General features: G+C 49.4%; 9 protein-coding genes across 9 annotated transcripts; 5 read left to right on the plus strand and 4 right to left on the minus strand.

The window, feature by feature from the left end:
• Positions 1–611: 611 nt before the first annotated feature.
• On the plus strand, positions 612–1688 carry Z518_09863 (uncharacterized protein; the record flags this gene model as incomplete). The annotated part of the gene is made up of 2 exons (XM_013412480.1): positions 612–691; positions 746–1688. The coding sequence occupies 2 exons, from the start codon at positions 612–614 to the stop codon at positions 1686–1688; spliced, it is 1023 nt and encodes a 340-aa protein (XP_013267934.1).
• Positions 1689–3796: 2108 nt separating this feature from the next.
• Z518_09864 (uncharacterized protein) lies at positions 3797–4357 on the minus strand (the record flags this gene model as incomplete). The annotated part of the gene is made up of 2 exons (XM_013412481.1): positions 3797–3949; positions 4070–4357. 2 exons carry the CDS (start codon positions 4355–4357, stop codon positions 3797–3799), a joined length of 441 nt encoding a protein of 146 aa, XP_013267935.1.
• Positions 4358–5045: 688 nt separating this feature from the next.
• On the plus strand, positions 5046–6446 carry Z518_09865 (uncharacterized protein; the record flags this gene model as incomplete). Its single annotated transcript, XM_013412482.1, has 1 exon — positions 5046–6446. The coding sequence occupies one exon, from the start codon at positions 5046–5048 to the stop codon at positions 6444–6446; it is 1401 nt and encodes a 466-aa protein (XP_013267936.1).
• Positions 6447–8018: 1572 nt separating this feature from the next.
• Positions 8019–9025, minus strand: Z518_09866 (uncharacterized protein; the record flags this gene model as incomplete). Its single annotated transcript, XM_013412483.1, has 3 exons — positions 8019–8400; positions 8464–8787; positions 8844–9025. 3 exons carry the CDS (start codon positions 9023–9025, stop codon positions 8019–8021), a joined length of 888 nt encoding a protein of 295 aa, XP_013267937.1.
• A 1418-nt stretch (positions 9026–10443) lies between these two features.
• Z518_09867 (uncharacterized protein) lies at positions 10444–11676 on the minus strand (the record flags this gene model as incomplete). The annotated part of the gene is made up of 1 exon (XM_013412484.1): positions 10444–11676. One exon carries the CDS (start codon positions 11674–11676, stop codon positions 10444–10446), a length of 1233 nt encoding a protein of 410 aa, XP_013267938.1.
• A 399-nt stretch (positions 11677–12075) lies between these two features.
• On the plus strand, positions 12076–14652 carry Z518_09868 (uncharacterized protein; the record flags this gene model as incomplete). The annotated part of the gene is made up of 1 exon (XM_013412485.1): positions 12076–14652. One exon carries the CDS (start codon positions 12076–12078, stop codon positions 14650–14652), a length of 2577 nt encoding a protein of 858 aa, XP_013267939.1.
• A 390-nt stretch (positions 14653–15042) lies between these two features.
• Positions 15043–15428, minus strand: Z518_09869 (mitochondrial import inner membrane translocase subunit tim10; the record flags this gene model as incomplete). Its single annotated transcript, XM_013412486.1, has 2 exons — positions 15043–15232; positions 15328–15428. 2 exons carry the CDS (start codon positions 15426–15428, stop codon positions 15043–15045), a joined length of 291 nt encoding a protein of 96 aa, XP_013267940.1.
• Positions 15429–16704: 1276 nt separating this feature from the next.
• On the plus strand, positions 16705–17805 carry Z518_09870 (uncharacterized protein; the record flags this gene model as incomplete). Its single annotated transcript, XM_013412487.1, has 1 exon — positions 16705–17805. One exon carries the CDS (start codon positions 16705–16707, stop codon positions 17803–17805), a length of 1101 nt encoding a protein of 366 aa, XP_013267941.1.
• Positions 17806–19409: 1604 nt separating this feature from the next.
• On the plus strand, positions 19410–20309 carry Z518_09871 (uncharacterized protein; the record flags this gene model as incomplete). Its single annotated transcript, XM_013412488.1, has 2 exons — positions 19410–19600; positions 19649–20309. 2 exons carry the CDS (start codon positions 19410–19412, stop codon positions 20307–20309), a joined length of 852 nt encoding a protein of 283 aa, XP_013267942.1.
• Between the last annotated feature and the right edge of the window lie 279 nt (positions 20310–20588).

A 20588-nucleotide genomic window follows, 5' to 3' on the forward strand; every position in this document is an offset into this window, starting at 1 on the left:
GTCGGGCTGGTGGTCACCAAGCCCATCAAGTATATTGTCCCATCCTGGCTTCTTGCCAACACATCCCTCTAGCTCCCTGAATTGTGCAGCGACCTATCCACTGATATCCACCAACCAGCCTGTGCCGGCCTAAGCATTCCTTAAGTAACGTAACCCTCCAGAGTCCACCCTCTCCTCTAGCCTGTCTTTCCCCTCAATACCACTAAGGATCCCCATCGGAGCTACTGCCCGGTCCCCTCAGCTAATCTTTCTCTGGGTCCCAAGTGAAGCCCGGCACCGAGCGGGCGTAAAACGGCTGCCGCATCCTGATCCAGTCTTACTCCAATCTCCATTCTCCTTTGGGCTAGGCGTCCGCTTTCTTTGGCTCTGTTGGCGAACCTTAGTGGGCGTTCTCTTGACATCCAGCCTATTTATCGGGTACAACCAATCCACTTGGCTTGCTTCGTCCTCCTGGCCATCTCACCGAATTCTCCCCACCCAGACCTTGTACATTTGTTTCCACCACCCTAGCCAGAACTAGTTCGAAGGTCAAGAAACGATCGCAGAGGGTGAGCCCAAATACCGACTGGAGCCCCTCCAGGTGACAGTTCATCTTCATCTCTTTCTCCACGATGGCATCGATGCCAGAAATTCCAATTCCTGGAAGAACGACTGAGCATAAGTATGGCCGAGAATACGGCACGTTCAGAAGGTCTGGCCTCAGCTCTTCCATCGCCATTATTTTATCACTAACCTCTTATGGTAGGGGCCAATACTTATTTCCCCACGATGAAAAGGAACGAGACAGACTGGACGTAATGCACACCATGATCAAGGTGGCCAGGCCCATGGGCATGAGATATACTCATTGTCCAACGAATGCCCTCTCTGCAAGACCCGGTCCACTTGGACAACGGCCTCGAGTCCTGGACTTGGGCTGTGGTACCGGAATCTGGATGATCGAGATGGCTTCCTCGTTCCCTGCTGCTGAATTCGTAGGTGTTGATATCCATAACATGGGCCCTCCGACCCTCTTGCCGAACATCGGAATCCGCGCCCCTTGGGATTATGAGGGTCCCTGGGCTCTGGGAGAAAAGTCTTGGGACATAATCCGCCTTCAAATGGGTCTCGGGAGTGTTTCTGACTGGCCTGGACTCTATTCCAAGATTTTGAGGCACCTGACTCCAGGCACCGGCTGGTTCGAGTCTATTGAAATCGACTTCCAGCCCCGATGTGACGACAATACTCTGAGGCCAGGAAAGTTGACGGAATGGTGGGACTCGTACATCAAAGGCACATACGAAGCCATGAATCGCCGTCTCGCCTACGATCCAGGTACAGGTGACTTGCTCAGAGTAATTGGTTTCAAAGACATTCACCACGCGGTCTACCGCATCCCCCTGAATGATGCTTGGCCTGAGGATAAGGCAGAAAAACGGGCAGCCCTGTGGTGGCACGTGGCCATGTCTCCCGGCCATGCTACGACTGGTGGATATGGCCTTGAAGCCATGAGTCTTGCTGCCCTTTGCGGCTTAAACAATTGGCCCGTCGATCATGTCAAACGTCTTTGTAACGAGGCCTTAGCCCAAGCTGCCGACCCAAATGTCCATGCCTACAACAATCTTCACATCTGGTGGGCAAGGGCTGGTGGTGAAGACGAAAAGGGTGATGGATTGGCGAGCGGAAGTGGCCAATCCGCCCTATCCTAGCCATTTATTCTGAAACGTTTGCTTCACATCGAATTGCAATCGGGAGGTCATCTGAGCATTTCATCTATTGTGTTGATACCCAATATCGACGCAATGGTCATGCATGCCGCAAAAGTCAGGACTGATTCCAATTGCACCTGAGCACTTTGACCAACGAGGGAGGAGGACAAACAAGCGTCAGGCTCCGCACAATTACTACTATTGCCACAACCTTGGCTGAGATTCTGAACCAGAAGAAACGTCCGGTCATCAAAATCTAACCCGGCAAGACGGGAGCTGGGTTTGGATCCAAGCCAGCAAATGTCAATACCGTCCTTGGAGCACTACTGGGACGCAGATCACATCGTAGCCAGAGTCCAATGGCGCTTTTCGTGATGTTTGCATGGGATGAAATATTCACATCACAATCTCAATGATCACGAAAAAGGGCATGGAGGCCTCTCCAAGGGATACTCTTGATCTGGATCTTGAACCGAGGAAGAACCCGGCCGACTTGGGTCGACTGGCAGATATTTCGTGATTTCGACAAGAAGTTCGGTGCATTCCAACAACGCCATATCTCAGCAGTGACAACCCAAATCTTTCTCCTGGGACCGAGCTGTTTGGAGGTGGTGATCGGCTACCTTGAACCAGAAACCTTGACATTGGTTAGATCGAGAAATTATCATCATCTCGTCTAACTTGCCCGAATACGTTGGAATCCAATGTCTACCCAAAATGCTCCCACAACCAGCTTTCCACGACTCTAACGCTGACCCAAGTCTTGATCCAAGGGATGTATGTGATCCAAAAACCTCCCCCCAGTGAAAATCATCCTCAAACAATTCTTCAATTGCAAGTATCTCGTCTCAGTTCACCGGGAACGGGCAAAAAACATAGTTTCAACTATCTTCACCACCGAAAATCAGATTTTCACGAGGGTACAATGATGCATATCTTTCCCTCCCAAGCTTGAACCCACATCTCACGCGCTCATGGCGCATGACGATCATGGGGAAATTAAAACCACAGAATGGTTCGAAGGGTCATACTGATCTCTTTGGGAAAACATATTTATATATATAAAAAGGAGAAGAAAGGCATGATCAAGGCGATGACTTTTTCCTAGGGTTGGATGCGGTTTTGTTTCTCCTTTCCTCTTTGCATAATTTTCGAGTTTTCTTAGGAGATCAAAGTCTTTTCGGGTATTATTTCACGATGTCTTATGGCTTACGGGTTTTATGACGTGCAGAGAATCAGGCGTTCAAGGGAGTACTTGATGATTGAAATTTCGGCCTGAAACGGCTTGGCTTTGGGAAGCAGGAAAGGGGAAAAAAATATTTCCCAAAAAAAGGGATGGTAATGGTGGGAGGCGGTGAAAGAGAGAATCCCTATCGATCCCAGACATATATGTTTGAGGAATGCATATGTACCAAGGTGGTGAGAGGGCAAGGCTTCGAAGGATTGGGAGCCTTCAGGGTTGCCGACCACACATAGTCATCAACGAATGTTTAGGCACTTGAAGATGATGAAAGTCATTTATTCACTTATCTTGTTCTGTTGCATCGTAACAAATATGAGAGCTCATGGAAAGTGATGAGAGTCTTTGATTCTGGCCTTTCTAACAAAATGATCGCAATGATTGGAGAGGATGGGAAATAGACTGTTACATATCAAGAGATTCTTCGTGTTTTTTGTTGCATGACCATTTTTATTTGTTTGCATATTTTTGGGACTCTCGAGAAAAAGAACTCTGCAGTTCATCATGCCTGGCATAATCAAGGGAGCACCATCTCCATATCCCCTAGCAGATTGATGATTCGTTGTCCGGTGGGTGGCTTTCATACACACCACACAGCTGGGACGGCTTTTCCTCCCCTAATTTTCCAGTGTGTGACTGCCTCGCACTAGAGAGTCATTGTTGTCCTTTCTCAATAGAAGACCTCAAGGGTCCCAGGACCGCTTTTAATCGCAATCACCGAACCGCTCTAACCAGCCCCCTGTATGAACGTTCCATCGTCAATAGATACCACTGCCATCTTCCACAGTAATATCTCTCTGCACGACTACACACGACACCACGCCCACCGAACCAAACTGAACCAAATACTAACATTTGCATTCATCATTTATGCAAACGTGCTGGGTCGAGTCCGGGCAAAGAGTTTCTTCGACTTGGAGGAGCGATGAGGAAGTGGGAATTTGAGGTTCCTGGAGATCAGTTGCTTGATGTAAGGACGCTTGACGTCGTTGGGAGACGTAAGTTCGACGACTTTCAGGATCTATATATTATGTCCAATTAGTTCATGTCTCACAATGTATTTCACTCTCGCGTCATCACGCCTCAAAAAGCAATGTAGAGGAAGACAAGGGAAAAAAAAAAAAAAAAAAAGGACACATACATGAATACTCCTAAACCTAGCACGATGTCTGGCCGCCATGTCCTGATACAGGGCCTCGACGGCATCGGTGCGACTCATCTCACGGTACTCCTTGTACATGTTGTGGGTGCCGGAGCGGGAGTCGTAGCGGATCCAGATGCCAAAATTTTTGACTTTGAGAGGACGTTTCTCGTGCACGATGTTCAAGGCTACGATCTCGCCGTTGGATTTCTTCACTTTGCGTAGCTTCATCAGGAAGTACCAGAAACGGGACTTGGCGACGACGGTATTCGGCGCGAAGATGCGCATGCGGTACAGTTTTGGAGTTGGGTTCGAGTCAGTCGGCAGATGGCGGCCGATGACCTGGTATTCTTGGAGGCGACCTGGAAATGAAAACCATGCTGTTAGAATGTGTTTGAACGATCCGAGGGATTGAGTTGTGAGGCTCAATCGCGTGAGATGAGTCGGCAGCGGTGCCAGGAGACTCGTCGTCGAAGTGAGACTTGAATTGAAGCCTGTTTCGAAATATACTCTATTTCTACCTCTTTCTAGACGTCCCTCTGACCTTGTGTTGAAACCTCTCACGCTGCGGTCGACATCACCCTCGCTCACATTGAAGATGGACTCGAAGGGAATTCAATGGTGCAGACTTACCCATCTGCCACACGTTAGCATTGGTAGCAGCTAGTAAATGGGTTCCTCATATACCTTGACTGGTTCTGAATGATCGGCCTCAAAGTTGTGCTCCTCGTCGTCGATGTGGTTGATCGCTGAATACCGAAAGCGAGGACGAGGTGTCGAAAAGATTTGGCCAAACGAGATGCCAAGATTTTGAACGTTGTGGGAGCTTGGCGTTGACTTCTCGACCGCCTAACGCCTGATTGGCCAGTTGGCTTTTGATCACGGTTTGTGAGCGAGATACAACCTCTCCATAAAACCTAATTATCCCAGCTTCGAATTGTCTCAATACCTTCCGGACCTCACCGATGTCTTTCTGATGGGTAGCATCTTCGCTGACTTCCATGAAGCCCAGCGCGTAGGCGACGGCCGACTTCTGGCATCATGCCTCGCTCCCGTCGACACGGCTCGGGATCCTCATCGTTTGCAGTCATTCGCCCGAATTTCGAATTACGAGTCGATTGGGCCGGATATACGCTATTACTTGATCCAAGGCGGCAAGAATATCGTGGAACTGCCTAAGGCCGAAGTTAATGTTTGGGTCGACATTTTCGTCGCCCTCTGGAAATGTGTCAAAGAACTTCTTGTGCTACAGCAAGACGACGGCACAGGAGACTGGTCCAAGGCCTTTGATGCCTACAAAGAAGTATGCAATCTCCTGGTCAGAGGGTACCAGAACTTCGGATTCCAGTCTTGGACAGTCCCGTGTCTCTACACAGCGGGGAAGTTTATCAGAATCATCGCAATTAAGTCAGATTGTGAGATCAAGGCCAAAGACGGAGATGGAGATACCTTTGCCAAAGGGCTTTCAGACGATATTGTGGGTGACACGAACAAGAATGAGAAACTCGAGCAGGCAGCCTGGACCATCAACCGTATGTTCACCGTGTGTTTGACCGACCGATCCGAAATGACCGAGTCACGAAAATGGGGTATCTACAGCACCACCAATCTTCTCTTCAAGACGTACTTCAAACTCAACTCCATCTCACTGACTCGGAACGTCATTCGTGCCTTGGAAGCCGCCTCAGGTGATTTGCCACCTCTGGAACTGTTTCCAAAATCTCATCGGTGCACGTTCAAGTACTACAGAGGAGTCATCGATTTTCTGCAGGAGAGTTACGGTGAAGCCGAGGAGAATCTTATGGAAGCCTTGAAGCTATGCCACAAAGACTCACTGAAAAATCGCGAACAGATCCTCACGTACCTTGTTCCGGCACATGTGGTGAATCACCATCAACTCCCTAGACCCGGCCTGCTTGCACCCCATCCCCCTCTCGACAGGATTTTCACGCCCATCTTCACATCCATCCGTCGTGGCTCACTGGCATCCTTTGACAAGGCCCTTTCCTCCGCCGAACCCGAACTTGTCAGGCGTCGCATCTATCTCACCCTAGAACGGACCCGCGACATCTGCCTGCGTAATCTGTTCCGGAAAGTCTTTCTCGCCGCGGGCTGGGAAGAGACCAAGGACGCCACGACAGGTGAAGTGACAGGCCAGATTCGCCGAACAAGGATCCGCATTGAAGAATTCGAGGCCGGCATGCGTGTGGGTTACAAAGGCGCTACGGATGTCATGGTGGAGAGAGACGAAGTTGAGTGTTTCCTGGCCAACATGATTTATAAGGTGCGTTTGTCTTGTCTCCCGTCTGCCTTTTGGGCAACCCAGTTTCAATCTGCTTTCCCAATGGAGTGTCGCAAGACATGGCTGCCTAAGTGAATGGATGCCTAGCATGACCTGTTTGATGCCTGAGCGCTTTTGTCGAATCATCTACTTGACCGGATGGCAACATGACTACTGACGCTGGGTTTCGCCTCTGCTACAGAATATGATGAAAGGATACATCGCTCGTGAACGAGGGATCGTCGTCCTCAGCAAAGCTGGCGCCTTTCCTGGAACTGGTGTCTGAATGCGAATTATTCTCCTCACATCGCTCATTGGGGACGCCGTTGATGCCTGAGACTGGAGAGCTTCCATATGCTCGCACGACAATATACACTCGTGCTTCGCCCGTGCTCAAGTTACTCACACACCAAACTATGCTAGGATGTGAAAAAGACCCTAGCTTTTGATCCGAGTCGATTTCAGCTTCAACAGCATGCTCGGCTTCACATCTAAATATGGCATAGCAAAGAAAAGTACCCCAAATCATATTATACACTACTCATCACCCGACCTTAACGTGGCTAGCGACTTCGTGTTCCGAAGAAAATGATACGACGAAGAGCAGTCCTTTGCACGGGAGAGGACACGACTGGCCATCAACGCGCCCAAGGCATTGACACTAAGAAACCGATATGCCACATTCGGCATCGGGAAAGTGCTTGGATTATCTTTCCATGCCAAGACCTAAGGGCTCTAGGATATACCTGTGCTGGGGGTGCAAGATATCAATAGAACGGACTATGGACGCTCCATTGGGAATATCCTCTTCCTACTGTCCACTAATGGCATTGGGAGAGGTGGGCCGACACCGACACCCCCATGTTCCAAGGGGCCGTTATCCTGGTCAGTTCCGGTCAGACCAGAACGGAGAAAGACGGTTCGAAATGGCTCTCGGTCTCCACACCATCCTCTAGCACTGAAAGGGCAACACGGCCCTTCTCGACGTTGCCCTCTCGAAACCCTTCCGTTTTAATGGGAAGGTTCTGGTGTGACTCACGTCCGCAAGCAAAGCTTTACTTTCAAGCCAGTCCTGCGCACCAGGCAGCCGTACATCTCGGCTATTTCAGAGGGAACTTTTGAGCATGAGGGAAGGGAAAAATTGCGGCTGTTTGCCTTTCTGTCAAACGAGGCAAAGGAGCTAGGGATCCCAAAGACGAAGAGGCGGTTACCAATGAGGAAGCAACTGATAAAAGGAAATCGGCTTTCTCACTCTCGTTTAGAGAGGATTCGAGTCAATTCGATTATATTAGAAAAAGGTCTCTACGTTCATAGAACAATGGTAATTTGATTTCGTTACTTCCCTAGTCAAAAAAGGAATGAGCTCTGCGTGCCGCTTAGGGCAAAAATGGAGCTGCTGAGAATTGAACGAGCCAGCCCGCCAGTCCTTTATCTGGCTCTTGCTCTCTTGATCCCGAGATTTGTAGTCTTACATAGTTGTGGTAATGATAGTGATGGCAATCTCAACCCGTCTCCCCATCCGGGCCGGAAGCGCAAATATTTTGGGATCTTTTTGTAGTTAATGATACAAGCAAAACCACCTGAGGACTCCAACATTCCTTTGAGCAACAAAGTACAATCTTGGTGCCGGCCATCTGGTTTAGATCAAATGATACAACACAACTCGATCTAGCGAGTGAATGGTGATGAAAATGGAGACCGAATAGTTTTGAGATCATCCTGATAAAAGTCATTAAGTATCAAGCTTGTCAGGGGATAAGGAGTTGAGTTACTGACCATATGATTACACATGGCGACGAAGAGGTCAAAGAACAAGGCGCCGCCTTGCTCCATCTCATACTTCATGGTGCCACTCTTCTTGAAATTGTTACGGCTGCGGATGATGAGCGTGAGATATTGAGCTCGAAGCTTCGAGTCGGAGTCGGGAGTGTTGTTGTAAGCAAAGCGTGCAGAGGCAAGAATGACGGAGATTTGCATGCCTTGTCTCAAGCCTTGCTTGCGAAGGGCCAGGCGTTTCAATTCGTCGAGCCCATATCGCTCAGCCGAGCAGCTGTTGAATGAGGGTCAGCATAACATAGGAAGAAAAGGGGAGGGGGAGCCCCAATATACTAACTAGATGACGGTGTCTCTCATAAGAGTCTGTCTGGCAGCATGATGATAGATTGTAGTATTCGCGTCGTCTTCTAATTCCCAAGTATCTTTTCTCTTATTGTGAACCAGCTTTGGGAAGTAATCTCCTTTGTAGAGGTATTCGAGAACAGCAGACAGAATCTCTGGCTGTTCGTCAGGTAAATTGATTCTTCTTGCATTGTTGTCGAAGAATTGGCCTCTGCAAGCAGCTTCGAAATAAGGGGATCGACAGAGGACTTCTTCATGACTGGCAAAGAGTCTCTGCTCAGGGCCGACGCAGATGGTGATGATGGCAGAGGTAAGAGTGCTTGGCGATGGTAAGTTAGCATTGCCATTACCACTGGGGTTATAGCTCTGACATACCTGCCGACTGGTGGACTTGTGTGACTGCTGTGTTCTCTTCTGGTAGACCTCATAGATTCCGACCTGTGGATGCCTCGAGTGATGGAGTGCTCCCGAAATGAAGACTTCGGCTTGGTGGATTTACTGGTTCCGTATCGTGATGAAAAGCTATCTGACGGTCGTGGTCTTCTGTTGCTGAACATTTTGGGCTACGATGGAAGACTGTTGTAGAGATGCCTTTGATGGCCGAGTAAACGGATCAAAGGAGAGGAATGCCGGCCGCGGGAACGTTCAAGCAGTCGGCGTCGAATCTGTTGGTTAGTAGTAAATAAAATATGAGAAAAAACCGCATTGGAGGAGAGGCAAGGAATTCGCAAGGTAAAGAAAGCAAGGCTGCCTGAACTCGATGGGATAAGACAGGTTGAGCGCCAGGATTCAAAGAGAGACATTTCTCAAAGCGAGAAGAGCCCCTTATGTTGGATTTTGGGGGACACATCGTGTTCTGCCTAGGGGATTCTGGGGCAGACCGCCGTGGAGGGAAGGAGGGTAGGCTGCTGGAGCTTATCAAGCCAGAGAAGGCTAGATATAACAGCATTGCAGCTGTCGGATGCTTGACACGCTTTCCGCGTCAGCCTGCGCGACTTAGACACGAAGGCATGTGACCCTGCAAGCAATTTAACTGGGCTTCCGCAGTAACCTCTGGCGACCTGCCGCCGCCATTTCTAATCTCACTGGTCCAGCATGAGTCAATCAATGTGAACTAAAGTGGCCTCCCATGCCAGCTTCACACTGGCATCCCGGGAACCTGGGGGTTGTCCTTGCTCCTAACCGAAGCAGCCTACGCTTCCGATTTTTCGCCACCTGCATACCTCTCCTTACCGGGGTCCCATGCGACGAACGAGGAACGTACTGTTGTATCAAGCGAGGCGAAAGAACATAGGTTACACAGGCACGCTTGTGCTGGTGACACCTCACAGACGGCTCTATGAGTCTCGGGCTGACTCATGCCTTTCGAGGGAAAAACCAGTTCAACACGGGAGCAGAGATTGACGGCAAGTTCACCGGAGAAGGCCAAATCCCCAAGAGACATGCCATTCATATCGGTGGAGAAAATTGAAACATGGGGTCTTTCGATCCATGCAAGGCACAATGCCAAGTTCTGGCGCCGGAAGTAAGAAACATTATTCATTTGTCAATAAGCGTGTGCCGGGCACACTGTAAAAGCCTATCACAATCCTGGCCTCATCGCTTCTCGAGCTACTGCAGTTTCGGTTTCTCGGTCAGCTCGGGCTATGTTGAGCTATATCCTATCATAAAGAATCAAGCGTTGGGAGACTTGACTGTCAGATGTGTTTCAAACTAATCTTGAGGAGACTCATTACTATCAAAGAAATCCATTGCAACAACAAGGGCTGCCTTGTGTTGACTCGTACTGTACGTTCTTGGGATACAATCCCCTTAAGAGTTCCACATTTGCACATGAGTCCCGCTACTTGATCAGGCTGTATGCCAAATTCACCACCTTGCTGCAAAACCGCGTTCAATAACGTGCATGCTTTGACGAGATCGACATTGATCTGTAGAGGGAAATCGGTCGCCAAATTTAGCCAGCGTCAGCACTTCATAAGAAGACTCTCTTTGCTTCCTTTGGGTGGCTTTCTATGGGGCAGTAAGGGCACTTGAACTTGGCGCCTTTGCTGAGCTTCTGAAGTGATTCTTGGGCAATAACATGACAACAGGGTAGCATCATCGGTGGGTTCTGATCCGTTGTTTGTTCCTTTGATACGGGGCACACGAAAATCGAGTGGAATTGATACGAAGGAGGAAGCGGCGTTTCAACTGGCAATTCGTTTTGTGAAGTCCATTCTGTTCGCTTCTGTTTCTGAATCGTCTGGAGCTTGAGAAGCGTGGGTAATGCGATGGCTCCGGCTGTGGCTGCCACGTACAACGGTGAGTCCGCGGATAATTCGAGCAGAGAGCAAAATTCTCGAGTAAAAGATGTGGCAACCTCATCCCAAGCGGTGGAATTGTTGAATCTGATATTGTAGGGCGAGTCATCCAAATTGGAGCAAAATGGAATGGCGCCGATCAGTTGTTGGATCTCAACCAAGTACCGACCACGAAAAGATTGGAACTCGGATTGTGCATATTGAAGAGCACGCATTGGGGCATCAAAATCAGATTGATCGTCAGGCCGTCGGTCCAAGAATAGGTTGACAAATTGTAATCTGCAAAGTTCAAACTCCAGGTTGCTACCACGAGCTTCCAGCGCGGCAGCATTGCTTCGAGCCCAATCAATAGCCGGTTGCAAGTTGTGATTATCTTTGACTTCGCTCAGAATGTGGTACATGTTTGAGAATTGTTCTTGCATGTTCTCTTCCGAGCTCTTGTCCAATCCCAACGGATGCTCCATCGGAACATCCAACCCTAAGTGAGCTGCTGTTTCTTGTTGGCTTTTCTGTCTGTCAATTGCTTCGGAATGGAACGTCGACGCTACATCAAAAAGGCCCTCTCGAAGCAAGTGCAGGTAGACGGCTCGGTTGATTAATGTTGGGTGGGAAGATAGGGCGTCAATCTCATTGCTCGGTACTTTGTCTTTGAAGACCTTATCCAAAGCTCTTGTGTATTTATTGTGCAGTCCATGAGTATCCTTTAGGCCTGAGAATATCCCGTCAAACGAGGCTTTGACTGGATTTTGCAGCTTCGCAAGAGTGATTTGTCGTGAATTTGGATCTTTGGCTATGGCGTCCCGCGCTCTCTGAAGGGATTTGATGATGTCGTCGACATGACATGCTGTCTTCGACTGCTTGGAGCTGTTCCAGACCTTTTCATGCTCTTTCTGAATGGCGTCCATAGTCGGTGGCGTCTCAACAAATGACACGTGGGTTTCAATTATGTTCCTGGTTTCTCAGGGTCATCGTCTTTCTTTGCAACAGGATTCGATTATCCGTAGAGCTCACAGATCGTGGGTTCGTTCGACGGGATAGTAGGCAGCGATCACAAAAGGACATGCGACCCGAACCAGATGGTCAGGTGTCCGTAAGTGAAGTACCACGAAGTGCGCCTGATACTCCAAACCTCCGCAGTAACCGGCTCCATCCATGTTTGGGCGGGTGGCGGCGACTTTTGTTTCTTGTTAAGCGGCGCGATGAACGTTCTTCATGACGAGTTCCATCGACCTGACTTCCCCGGTCGCGATGCAAGGCTGACTCCCGAATAGAGAGCCACTGCGCCGAGCGGACCGTTCTCCATCATGTCCCTCGCTACTCCCGGGTTCTTGATCCCGTACCACGGTCCTTCGTCCTATAGAGGCTCGACTCCTCTGGACAAATCCTCCTCCGCTCGACCTAGCCCTAAAGAAAGGCCTGAGAGCCATGGAGCAAATAGCCCGGAACCGTCCAGCCCTCCTTCGGCTAATTCTTGCCAGCCACGACCAGGCCACAGTAGAAAGCGGCTTGTGTTCTCAGATCCTGTCGCTTTCCGCTACTTGGAGGAGGATCCCGCGACAGACGCCATTGAACGTTGGAGACGATTACACGGATATGAAATGTATCTCGTGGAGCAATGGGCATGCTCAAGAACTCATCCCACTTTCGTTATCTGTACATACACCGGCGACCCATCGCATTCTATCCTAGTTAATGTCCTTTCCGTACCGAGTGATGAAAGCACGTGGTCTCCCAGGCTACAGATTTACTTCTCAGCTGTCTCACAATTTCATGCCAAGGAAAAGGAAACTCCTTTGGGCACGTTAATGGTCACCAATTTGAGCGGGTTTCCATCTGCTTTGACCGTCATTGCTGTTCCGGATGGCGACATCAAGAAGCACAGGGAAGACTTTATTGTTAATGAGAACCTCAAACGAATGGGCTGCTCTGGAAGGGCTGCCATCAACGTGCAACCCCCTCAACCGAGTACCGTTGCAAAGTTCCACCACCTGTACCGCACCAGCGAGACTGTGCCGCTCTACCAATCAGTCATGGAGCTTGTGCGAGTATGTCAGACGGCGTTGATCATGTACGACAAAATCCAACCAACCTATGCTGATGGTTTACTCTGCGATGTCACTGAGAAAGCGATCAACGATTGGTGGACTGACATCGGCACCTACTTTTACAACGTGGAGCCCAGTGATGGAATTCTCGGTCCGACCACGGTGGCAGCCCTCCTTGGTCTACTAATTGGGGCCTATAACAGACTCAAAGCCTTTGGGTCGCCGGTGGGAAAAGATGTCTTGGATACGGTCTCAATGAAAAGAGCCATTGGACATTTTCAGAAGGGTCAGAAAATGGAAAGGTCTCGACGACTTGATCGCGAGACACTTGATCGTCTCCACAGAGCCACGGCTAAGAATGCCAGTGGCGAGGGTTGGACCGTACCAAAGGCTGTCAAGTCTACCGTTGCTGAATTGAGCGGCAAAGGTGGGGAAATGGTGATGGGTATTGTGGGAGCTCGTGATAAAGCTGGCATCTCCGATGCCGAAACCATGGATATTGAACGTTTTGCTCAGCTGGTGACGGGCCCAAAGATGAAGTGGCTGTGGCAGGGCAAACCCGCGAAATCGGGGGACATGTTTGTCAATCCGACCGACGATCTGAAAGGCAGAATTTTCAGTACTGATGACCAGGGAAATTTCTTTTGGACGAGCAACCAGCATGACTCTATCTCCGACGGAGGAGTTCTCGAGCGGACTGATACCACGTACACAAATCAAACCCAGGACGGCAAATCCAGTCGCGGCCGAATTCGTGGGGCGGTAGGGGGACTGAAAGCTCATGGCCCACGATACCACAAGGACGGAGAAGAAGCCCATGACTGGGTTGAAAGCGCCGCGACAGCGACATCGCGATTGTCCAAAGACCATTATAGCTTTCGAGATCATACACTGCGTCCTCCACTCACGCCGCGACAAACTGGACCTCCCTCTTTTGACCTGGCCCTGGCAAGTGTCCGACCGACTTCACCAACCGAACCACAAGGTCAACCTCTACGGAGGGCTGAAACGACCACCGAAACAAAAATTTCTTCTCATCGAGAACAGTTGCGGCCAGCTCTGCCCGGTGACTCTCCCAGAAGGAGAAAACTCAATGCTGACATGGCCGATTTACGCAACGAATTTAAAGCGGATATATACCGAAATTTCTCGGCAGAGCTACCATATAAAGGGTTTCAGAGCCGTGTTCTTCGTCGCTCTCAAAGTGCAATTCAGCTAATGGTTCATCCTGCGGACAGTCCTCGACAGAATCGAATTAATCGGCAATTGTCTTTCAGTCTCGTTGAGAAAGCTGTCCTCGACCTGGGTGAAAGTGTTGTCGACGAAGGTATCACGAAGGGGAAAATAGAAGGTGATCTCACTAATGCACTGGCTGAACGCGATGCTTTGGTTGCTGCGGCTCAGAAGAAAGCGAAACGTATCCAGGTCATCCAGCAAAGCCTCATTCCGTATACTGAAAGCAGAGTGGCCCACGTTGAAACACTTGACCATGCCGCGAACCAGCACTTGGAGCAGCTGAACGAACTGTATTACCATCGATTGGAGGAATACCAGACACTCCAAGCAACCTCCTCGGATATTGTTTCGCAAGAGAAGAATGCGTTGACCGAAAGTATTCGCAGGATTGAAATGCTCGGAGCAAAAATGGACTATGAACTTGATTCCCTACAGTCTCGATTGCAAGAAGTCGAAGACGGCGTGGATGATTTTGAGCGAAACGTGTTGGTGATTGAAGCAAGGGTACGGGAATTGATCGGAGATGAAAGGCAAAATTCTATACCCTGGATTCAGAGAGTGTTCAACTTCATGGGATCACGGAAAAAAATGACGGTTTGATACTCAATGGCTGCAAGGGTGTTTTACTTTGAAGTTTTAGCGACGCGCTTGCCGAATGGAGAAGCTCGATTTAGGTCGTGTACACGATGGTGATTCTTCGCGGTTCGTTGCTGGAATCTGAATAGGGATTTTTAGGAATATTGAATCTTTCCGCCACGAGGAGATTTGTCCAGCCATTCATCCCCCATATCTGCCGCCCTCCAGCACCATTTCCGTTTGCTTATGGCTGATTTACTGTACAATATTCGACCATCCATCATGAATCAAGACGATAATCCCAATGTCCACATGAACATAAGACGACCTCAACCCCAATCCAAGCCGTTCCATATGCATCAACGATCTTAATTGCACGGGTGATGAACAGGAAAGATGCCTCGACCGTGTCGCTTACATTCCGAACATGCCACCACCTCCTGTTTGTCTTCCAGCCGCCTCTCCCTGCATCTTTTCTGAAACTTTGATATTGACTTCGAAAAATTTGGCCACGCATCGATCAAGACAGACACTCTCACCCTTGTTCAGGTCACTTTCGCGGTAATCGGCGGGTATGCATTTCTTGAGACATGATTGTGTTAATCTGAACGAAGTGGGTGTCAGTATAGTCCCATATCATTTCCGTCCTCTTCTCAGCTCCCAAAAAGCCTCTTTTGTTTCTGAATGCGCCATCCATACCTGCTAAACATGTCTGAGACCATTTCCACTTCTGTCTCTGCTGCAGCAATCTTCTCTGCGGATGTTGGCTGAGGCCGCCCGCCTCCAAAAAGGAATGACATGATTAAAAAGTCTATGATTTGTTGCTGAGACGTCGTGGTGTCAAGAAGTAATTGAGGCCCGTTGTCGAATTGAGGATACGGGCAAGTTGGACAAATAAAGATTGTGAGTTTGAAGTTGCGGAGCTCAAAAAGTTTTTCCGAAGCTTAAGCGAACACCAAACATATTCTCTCCGAATGCGTGATCTCTGGTCGCTCTGTTTACTATTGAGCCCCGAACTGTTGCTGTGTTTTCTGCTCATGCTCATGTCGTTATCTTCATGTCCAGCAGATTGACATGGCAGGCATCGCGATGGAATCATCTGCTATCTGCAGAAAGGTGCGTTGCATATATCTTCCCTCTCAACAGGGTAACGCAAATGAGGAGAGAATGAGAGGAACCGCTGCGAGTGATGCTCATTTCGACCAGCAATGATCACGACTACTCAAACAATATCTGAATTTGCAATCCCACTTCCAGCTTTAGGTTTGTTTCTTCTGAGACTTCCTGCTGACATTCTGCAATTAGTATCCTGCGAAAGTCGGCCGGTAGCACCGTCTTGACTCGATTCTTCCAACCCAAACCTGCCAAAGCCGGCAAACAATGGATATCCCACGCAAGATTTACAACGGCCACTCTTAGAGCCATCCATGGCGACGTTATCGACGGGGGGTCGCAATATGCGAATAAAGAGGTCCAAGAGCGCATGGAAGAATTGAGCTCCTCGACTACCAACCTGTACCCACGATACGTCCGGACGCCTCAAGTACGAAGTATCCGGTCACTACTCAATGAAGTGGACAATTCTGTGGGCGGAGATAATGCTACGCCGACTGATGAATGGATAGAAGGCAAGGCTGATAAATGAGAAAAGAGGAGCCGCTTTCCTGACTGCTACAGTTTCCGGAAGGATAACTTCCATCAGATTGAGTGGGTCAAAACTGGCGTTCATTGATGTCGTCGAAGACCAGCTGAAACTACAAATTGCACTCTCCTACTCAGCGTTGGAAAAATCTGGCATTACCCTGAATGAATTCAAGCATCAATGCCGTTTAGTCCGCAGAGGGGACTATATCTGTAGGCCTTTCAACCTGTTCCGACCTTTGCACTTCCACCGCTTACTCTGTTTAAGCATTGAAAGGAGGGCGACCATATAAAGCCAAAAATGGTCAACTCTCAATCAAGGCATTTGAGCTGCCCATCATACAATCCCCTTGCCTTCAACATTTTCCCGTTGAACAGCGAGGCGTCGCCACTAGCCCGTTGTCAGACACCAATTTCCACGCACGACATGTTGAAATGTTTACGGATCCTGAAGTCATTGAGACGATCAAGGCTCGATCAACCCTCATACGAACGATGCGCAGCTTTTTCGAATCACTCTCTTTTGTTGAAGTAGGAACACCTATTTTGTCCGCCGTCGCCGGAGGTGCGACAGCCAAGCCCTTCCGGACGACAGCAACGGAGTTCATGGATCGAAAATTGAGCATGCGTATCGCACCAGAGCTCTGGCTGAAGAGACTCATAGTAGGCGGCATGGACAGAATCTTTGAGATTGGCCCTTGTTTCCGAAATGAGGGCCTCGACAAAATCCACAATCCCGAATTTACAACCTGCGAGTTCTACGCCGTACGTCACGACTTGTCGCAATTGATGGAATACACAAAACAGCTTCTCACCAATATGGCGCTGGCCATGGAATCTCTACCCCATTCACGCACTCCCGAAACAGCCAAGCTTCTCAAATCCATTCAAGGCCCGTATCGAGAAGTCGACTTCATCCCCTCCTTGAATTCCTCACTCGGCCTTGACCTCCCGAACTTTTCATCCCCAAACGCGCAATCCGAACTCCTCGACATCTTCAAGTCGAAAAGTCTTCCTCTCCCACACAATCCTACCGTACCACGTCTCGTCGACAAGCTCGCCTTCTTGTACCTCGAACCACACTCAGTAGACCGGCCCACTTGGGTCACCAATATCCCCGAATGCCTCTCGCCGCTGGCCAAATCGTATATTCTCCCAAATGCTCCGAATGAACAACCCGTCGCCGCGCGCGCCGAGCTATTCATCAACGCCAAAGAAGTCGTCAATTGTTACGAGGAGGAGAACGACCCGTTCTGTCAGCGCCGCAAACTTCTTGACCAGCAGCGCTATGCCGCCTCCTCAACGGATGGGACGGGAAGGCCTGTCGTCGATGACGAAGTTATGAAAGTTGACGAAGATTACTTGCAAGCTCTGGAGTGGGGTCTGCCCCCCACAGGCGGCTGGGGTTGTGGAATTGATCGACTAGTCATGCTGTTCACCGGTAAGGAGAGGATAGGCGATGTCTTGACTTTTGGCAATTTACGGGCTGTGACGAGGGGCGCCGAGAAGAAGACATCGACGAGTGCACAGAAATAGAATTCCAGATAACATCACTTATACAATGTGCTGGCATATTTACCTGAGCCGTCGCCAGCGGCCCCTGACTTCCGAACATGGTGCGAATTGTACAAATACCTAGCTTGCTTGTAGATGAAATCGAGAGGAAACGTAATCTCAAAGATGCTCTACCGCTCGCAAAGTTTTGCTGTTCATTTCTGGGCGTGGAAGTGTGATATATATACAATGCAGGATCGTCGCTAATCGTTTATGCGGAAAGACGCTTGCCCAGTCCTTGAAAAAGATGTTTTCTCCCTGGATCCCTAGCTATTATCATGTCCACCTTGTTGCATGCTTTAACGCAGTAAAACATCTCGCTTTCCGCCCCAAGTCCTCGATTGATAAAAACCGCCGTTGCCCGATCCGGAACTTTAAGGGGAGTCTGAACGAGTAGCTCGAGAATGAGCTTTGAAAATCCCCGACAAATGTGCCCGATCATGCTCCAAGGTGCCCATCTAGTCATTGATGGTCTTTCTTGCTCAGCCTTTTCCGCTCCTGCCTCTCGGCACATTGATGTACCATCGTCCATACAGAATCCACTGAAGCGACATTCAAGCTTTGCAGTCTCTCCTTGTCCAGTTTGTGAGGTCATGGGTTCTCCCATCTGCGCTTTCTAGTCTCATGTCTAGGAGGCGCCGCGTTCAGTCTCAATGGCCTTTGACTGGTAGTCATACTCTCCAGTCTGAATCGGTGATTTTGACGTTCCTTCATAAGTAACTCGAAGAAAGTAACCACCCAGAACCCGTCATATCGAAAGGCCCGTTCGGGTCGAAGAGGAGCAATCTTTGCCAGTCGCAATGACCGGGAGACGTGAACGGATTCGCTGGTGCGATAGGAAGTAACGAGCGATAGCGTTGCTTTCGTTGGACCCTCGCACTTGCTATTCTTAGTCACCCGATTAGGGCGATGTTGCACGGGGTCCTTCACATTTGTAGCCTCTTATCATCTTCGTCACGACAAAGAGTGGTTTCCATGTACTAAATGGTTTCATTTTGGTTGACGTCTCTGCCCTCAAAGGTGGTTGAGTTGTCCAGCCAGAGGTAGCGAGGTCCAAGGGTTCGGAGGACCGGAAAGAGGCCCTGGGAAAAAACAAATTTCAAAAGGCATGCCCACTTGGCTTCAATCGCTCTTGCTCCAAATGATACTCTGGGGCTTTCTCTTGCACCCCGGCATCCATTTGAAACACTCTCATAGTTCCCTGCCAGTGGTAAGGGTGTGAATGTCACAAGGCCGAGCACGGGTTTAGAGGCTTGGCATTGGTGGACTTCGAGCTTGAACAAGTCGACAATAAATTCATCTTCAATCATTTCTCAATCCAGCACAGTGAATCAATGCCATGCTCGAGAGCATGGCGGTCTTTGTTCCCGCATAACCAATTGTCATTTCTCGGTCTATGCAGACATTCGAAGAGATGGCAGGGTCCGAGAGCGAAACAACACCCTTGGCCAGTCCAACGGCGGCGATTTGGTGGGGAATCGATCCCGACGGTCTTGCTACCTCCAACGGTATTTGGAGGCCTTCTCGTGACGCTATGGACATATAAATGCCTGATGATGGTCATTTTCCAGAACAAAATAATTTATATGCCATCGGTGCCACCATTCTCAAGGTCCGAGAACGTCAGCGATTATGCGACTCAGTGTAAACCTGTGATTTGGACCGAGCATGACCTCAGAGCATCTGATGGCACGGCCCTCAAACTTTTAGAAGGACACACCAGCAGAGCGACCAATTTCAAGTTCATGGAACACATCATCATCGTATACTTTCAAGGGTACGTGGAGCAAATTGCAAATTCCAGACGTGTGCTAAGCCAGACTAGAAATGCGTCTTCACTACCCCCGCGGCTACCATATCTTTCAAGCATCTTGAAATCAGCCATGAACAAGGGATCCAAGGGCCAAAAATACACCATTGCGGCTTTGTCCTATCGTGGGTTCTGGAAATCAAAGGGTCGTCCATCCCAGGCCGGGATCGAGCTTGACGCTGAAGCGGCGTTGAGGTGGGTTCTGGCGCAATATGACCGTGATAGAACTAAGATTGTGGTCTGGGGACAATCGATTGGCGCTGGTGTCGCAACGATTGGCCTTGCTAATTTGTCGAGAGATGGGAGCGCCGGTTTATCTCGAATCTCGGGAGTTATCCTCGAAACTCCTTTCGTCGACCTCAGAGCGATGCTGGTAGCGCTTTATCCACAAAAGTTTCTTCCCTATCGATACCTGACCCCTTTCTTGCGCTCGACATGGGACAGCAAAACGGCGCTTCACCGGATTGGGAAAACAAAGCCAACCCTCAGGATATTGATCTTGGAGGCCGGGGACGATGAAATCGTCCCTTCAGGTCAAGCAGCGATTTTAGAAGAAGCCTGTAAGAAGGAACTCATGATGGTGGATCGAAAAGTTGTCCCGGGAGCACTGCACACCGAGGTCATGATCAAAGGTCAAGGCCGGAGCCATATCGTGCAGTTTCTGCAATCTTTCTAGGTTGTGCATGTAGAAGTCCATCATGGCTCCTTGACCACCGAACGCCAGTTTCTATGGATCAATGCTGATATCGGTCATTGTCCTTGGATGAAACCTTGGACGACCGGGTCTGATTCGATAACGAATCCAACCAAGCTGCAACGTCGTCTACTTTGGCAAGCTGTTCCCTATCGCGAATATCCCATCGCGGGTCCAGAAGAGGGTTATGATCGCCGTCATTCTCAACCAGATATGGCTGCAACCTAGGCAACTCACGTTCTTTCAGAACACACTGAAATT

Source organism: Rhinocladiella mackenziei, assembly GCF_000835555.1.
Source record: "Rhinocladiella mackenziei CBS 650.93 unplaced genomic scaffold supercont1.8, whole genome shotgun sequence".
Lineage (NCBI taxonomy): Eukaryota > Fungi > Ascomycota > Eurotiomycetes > Chaetothyriales > Herpotrichiellaceae > Rhinocladiella > Rhinocladiella mackenziei.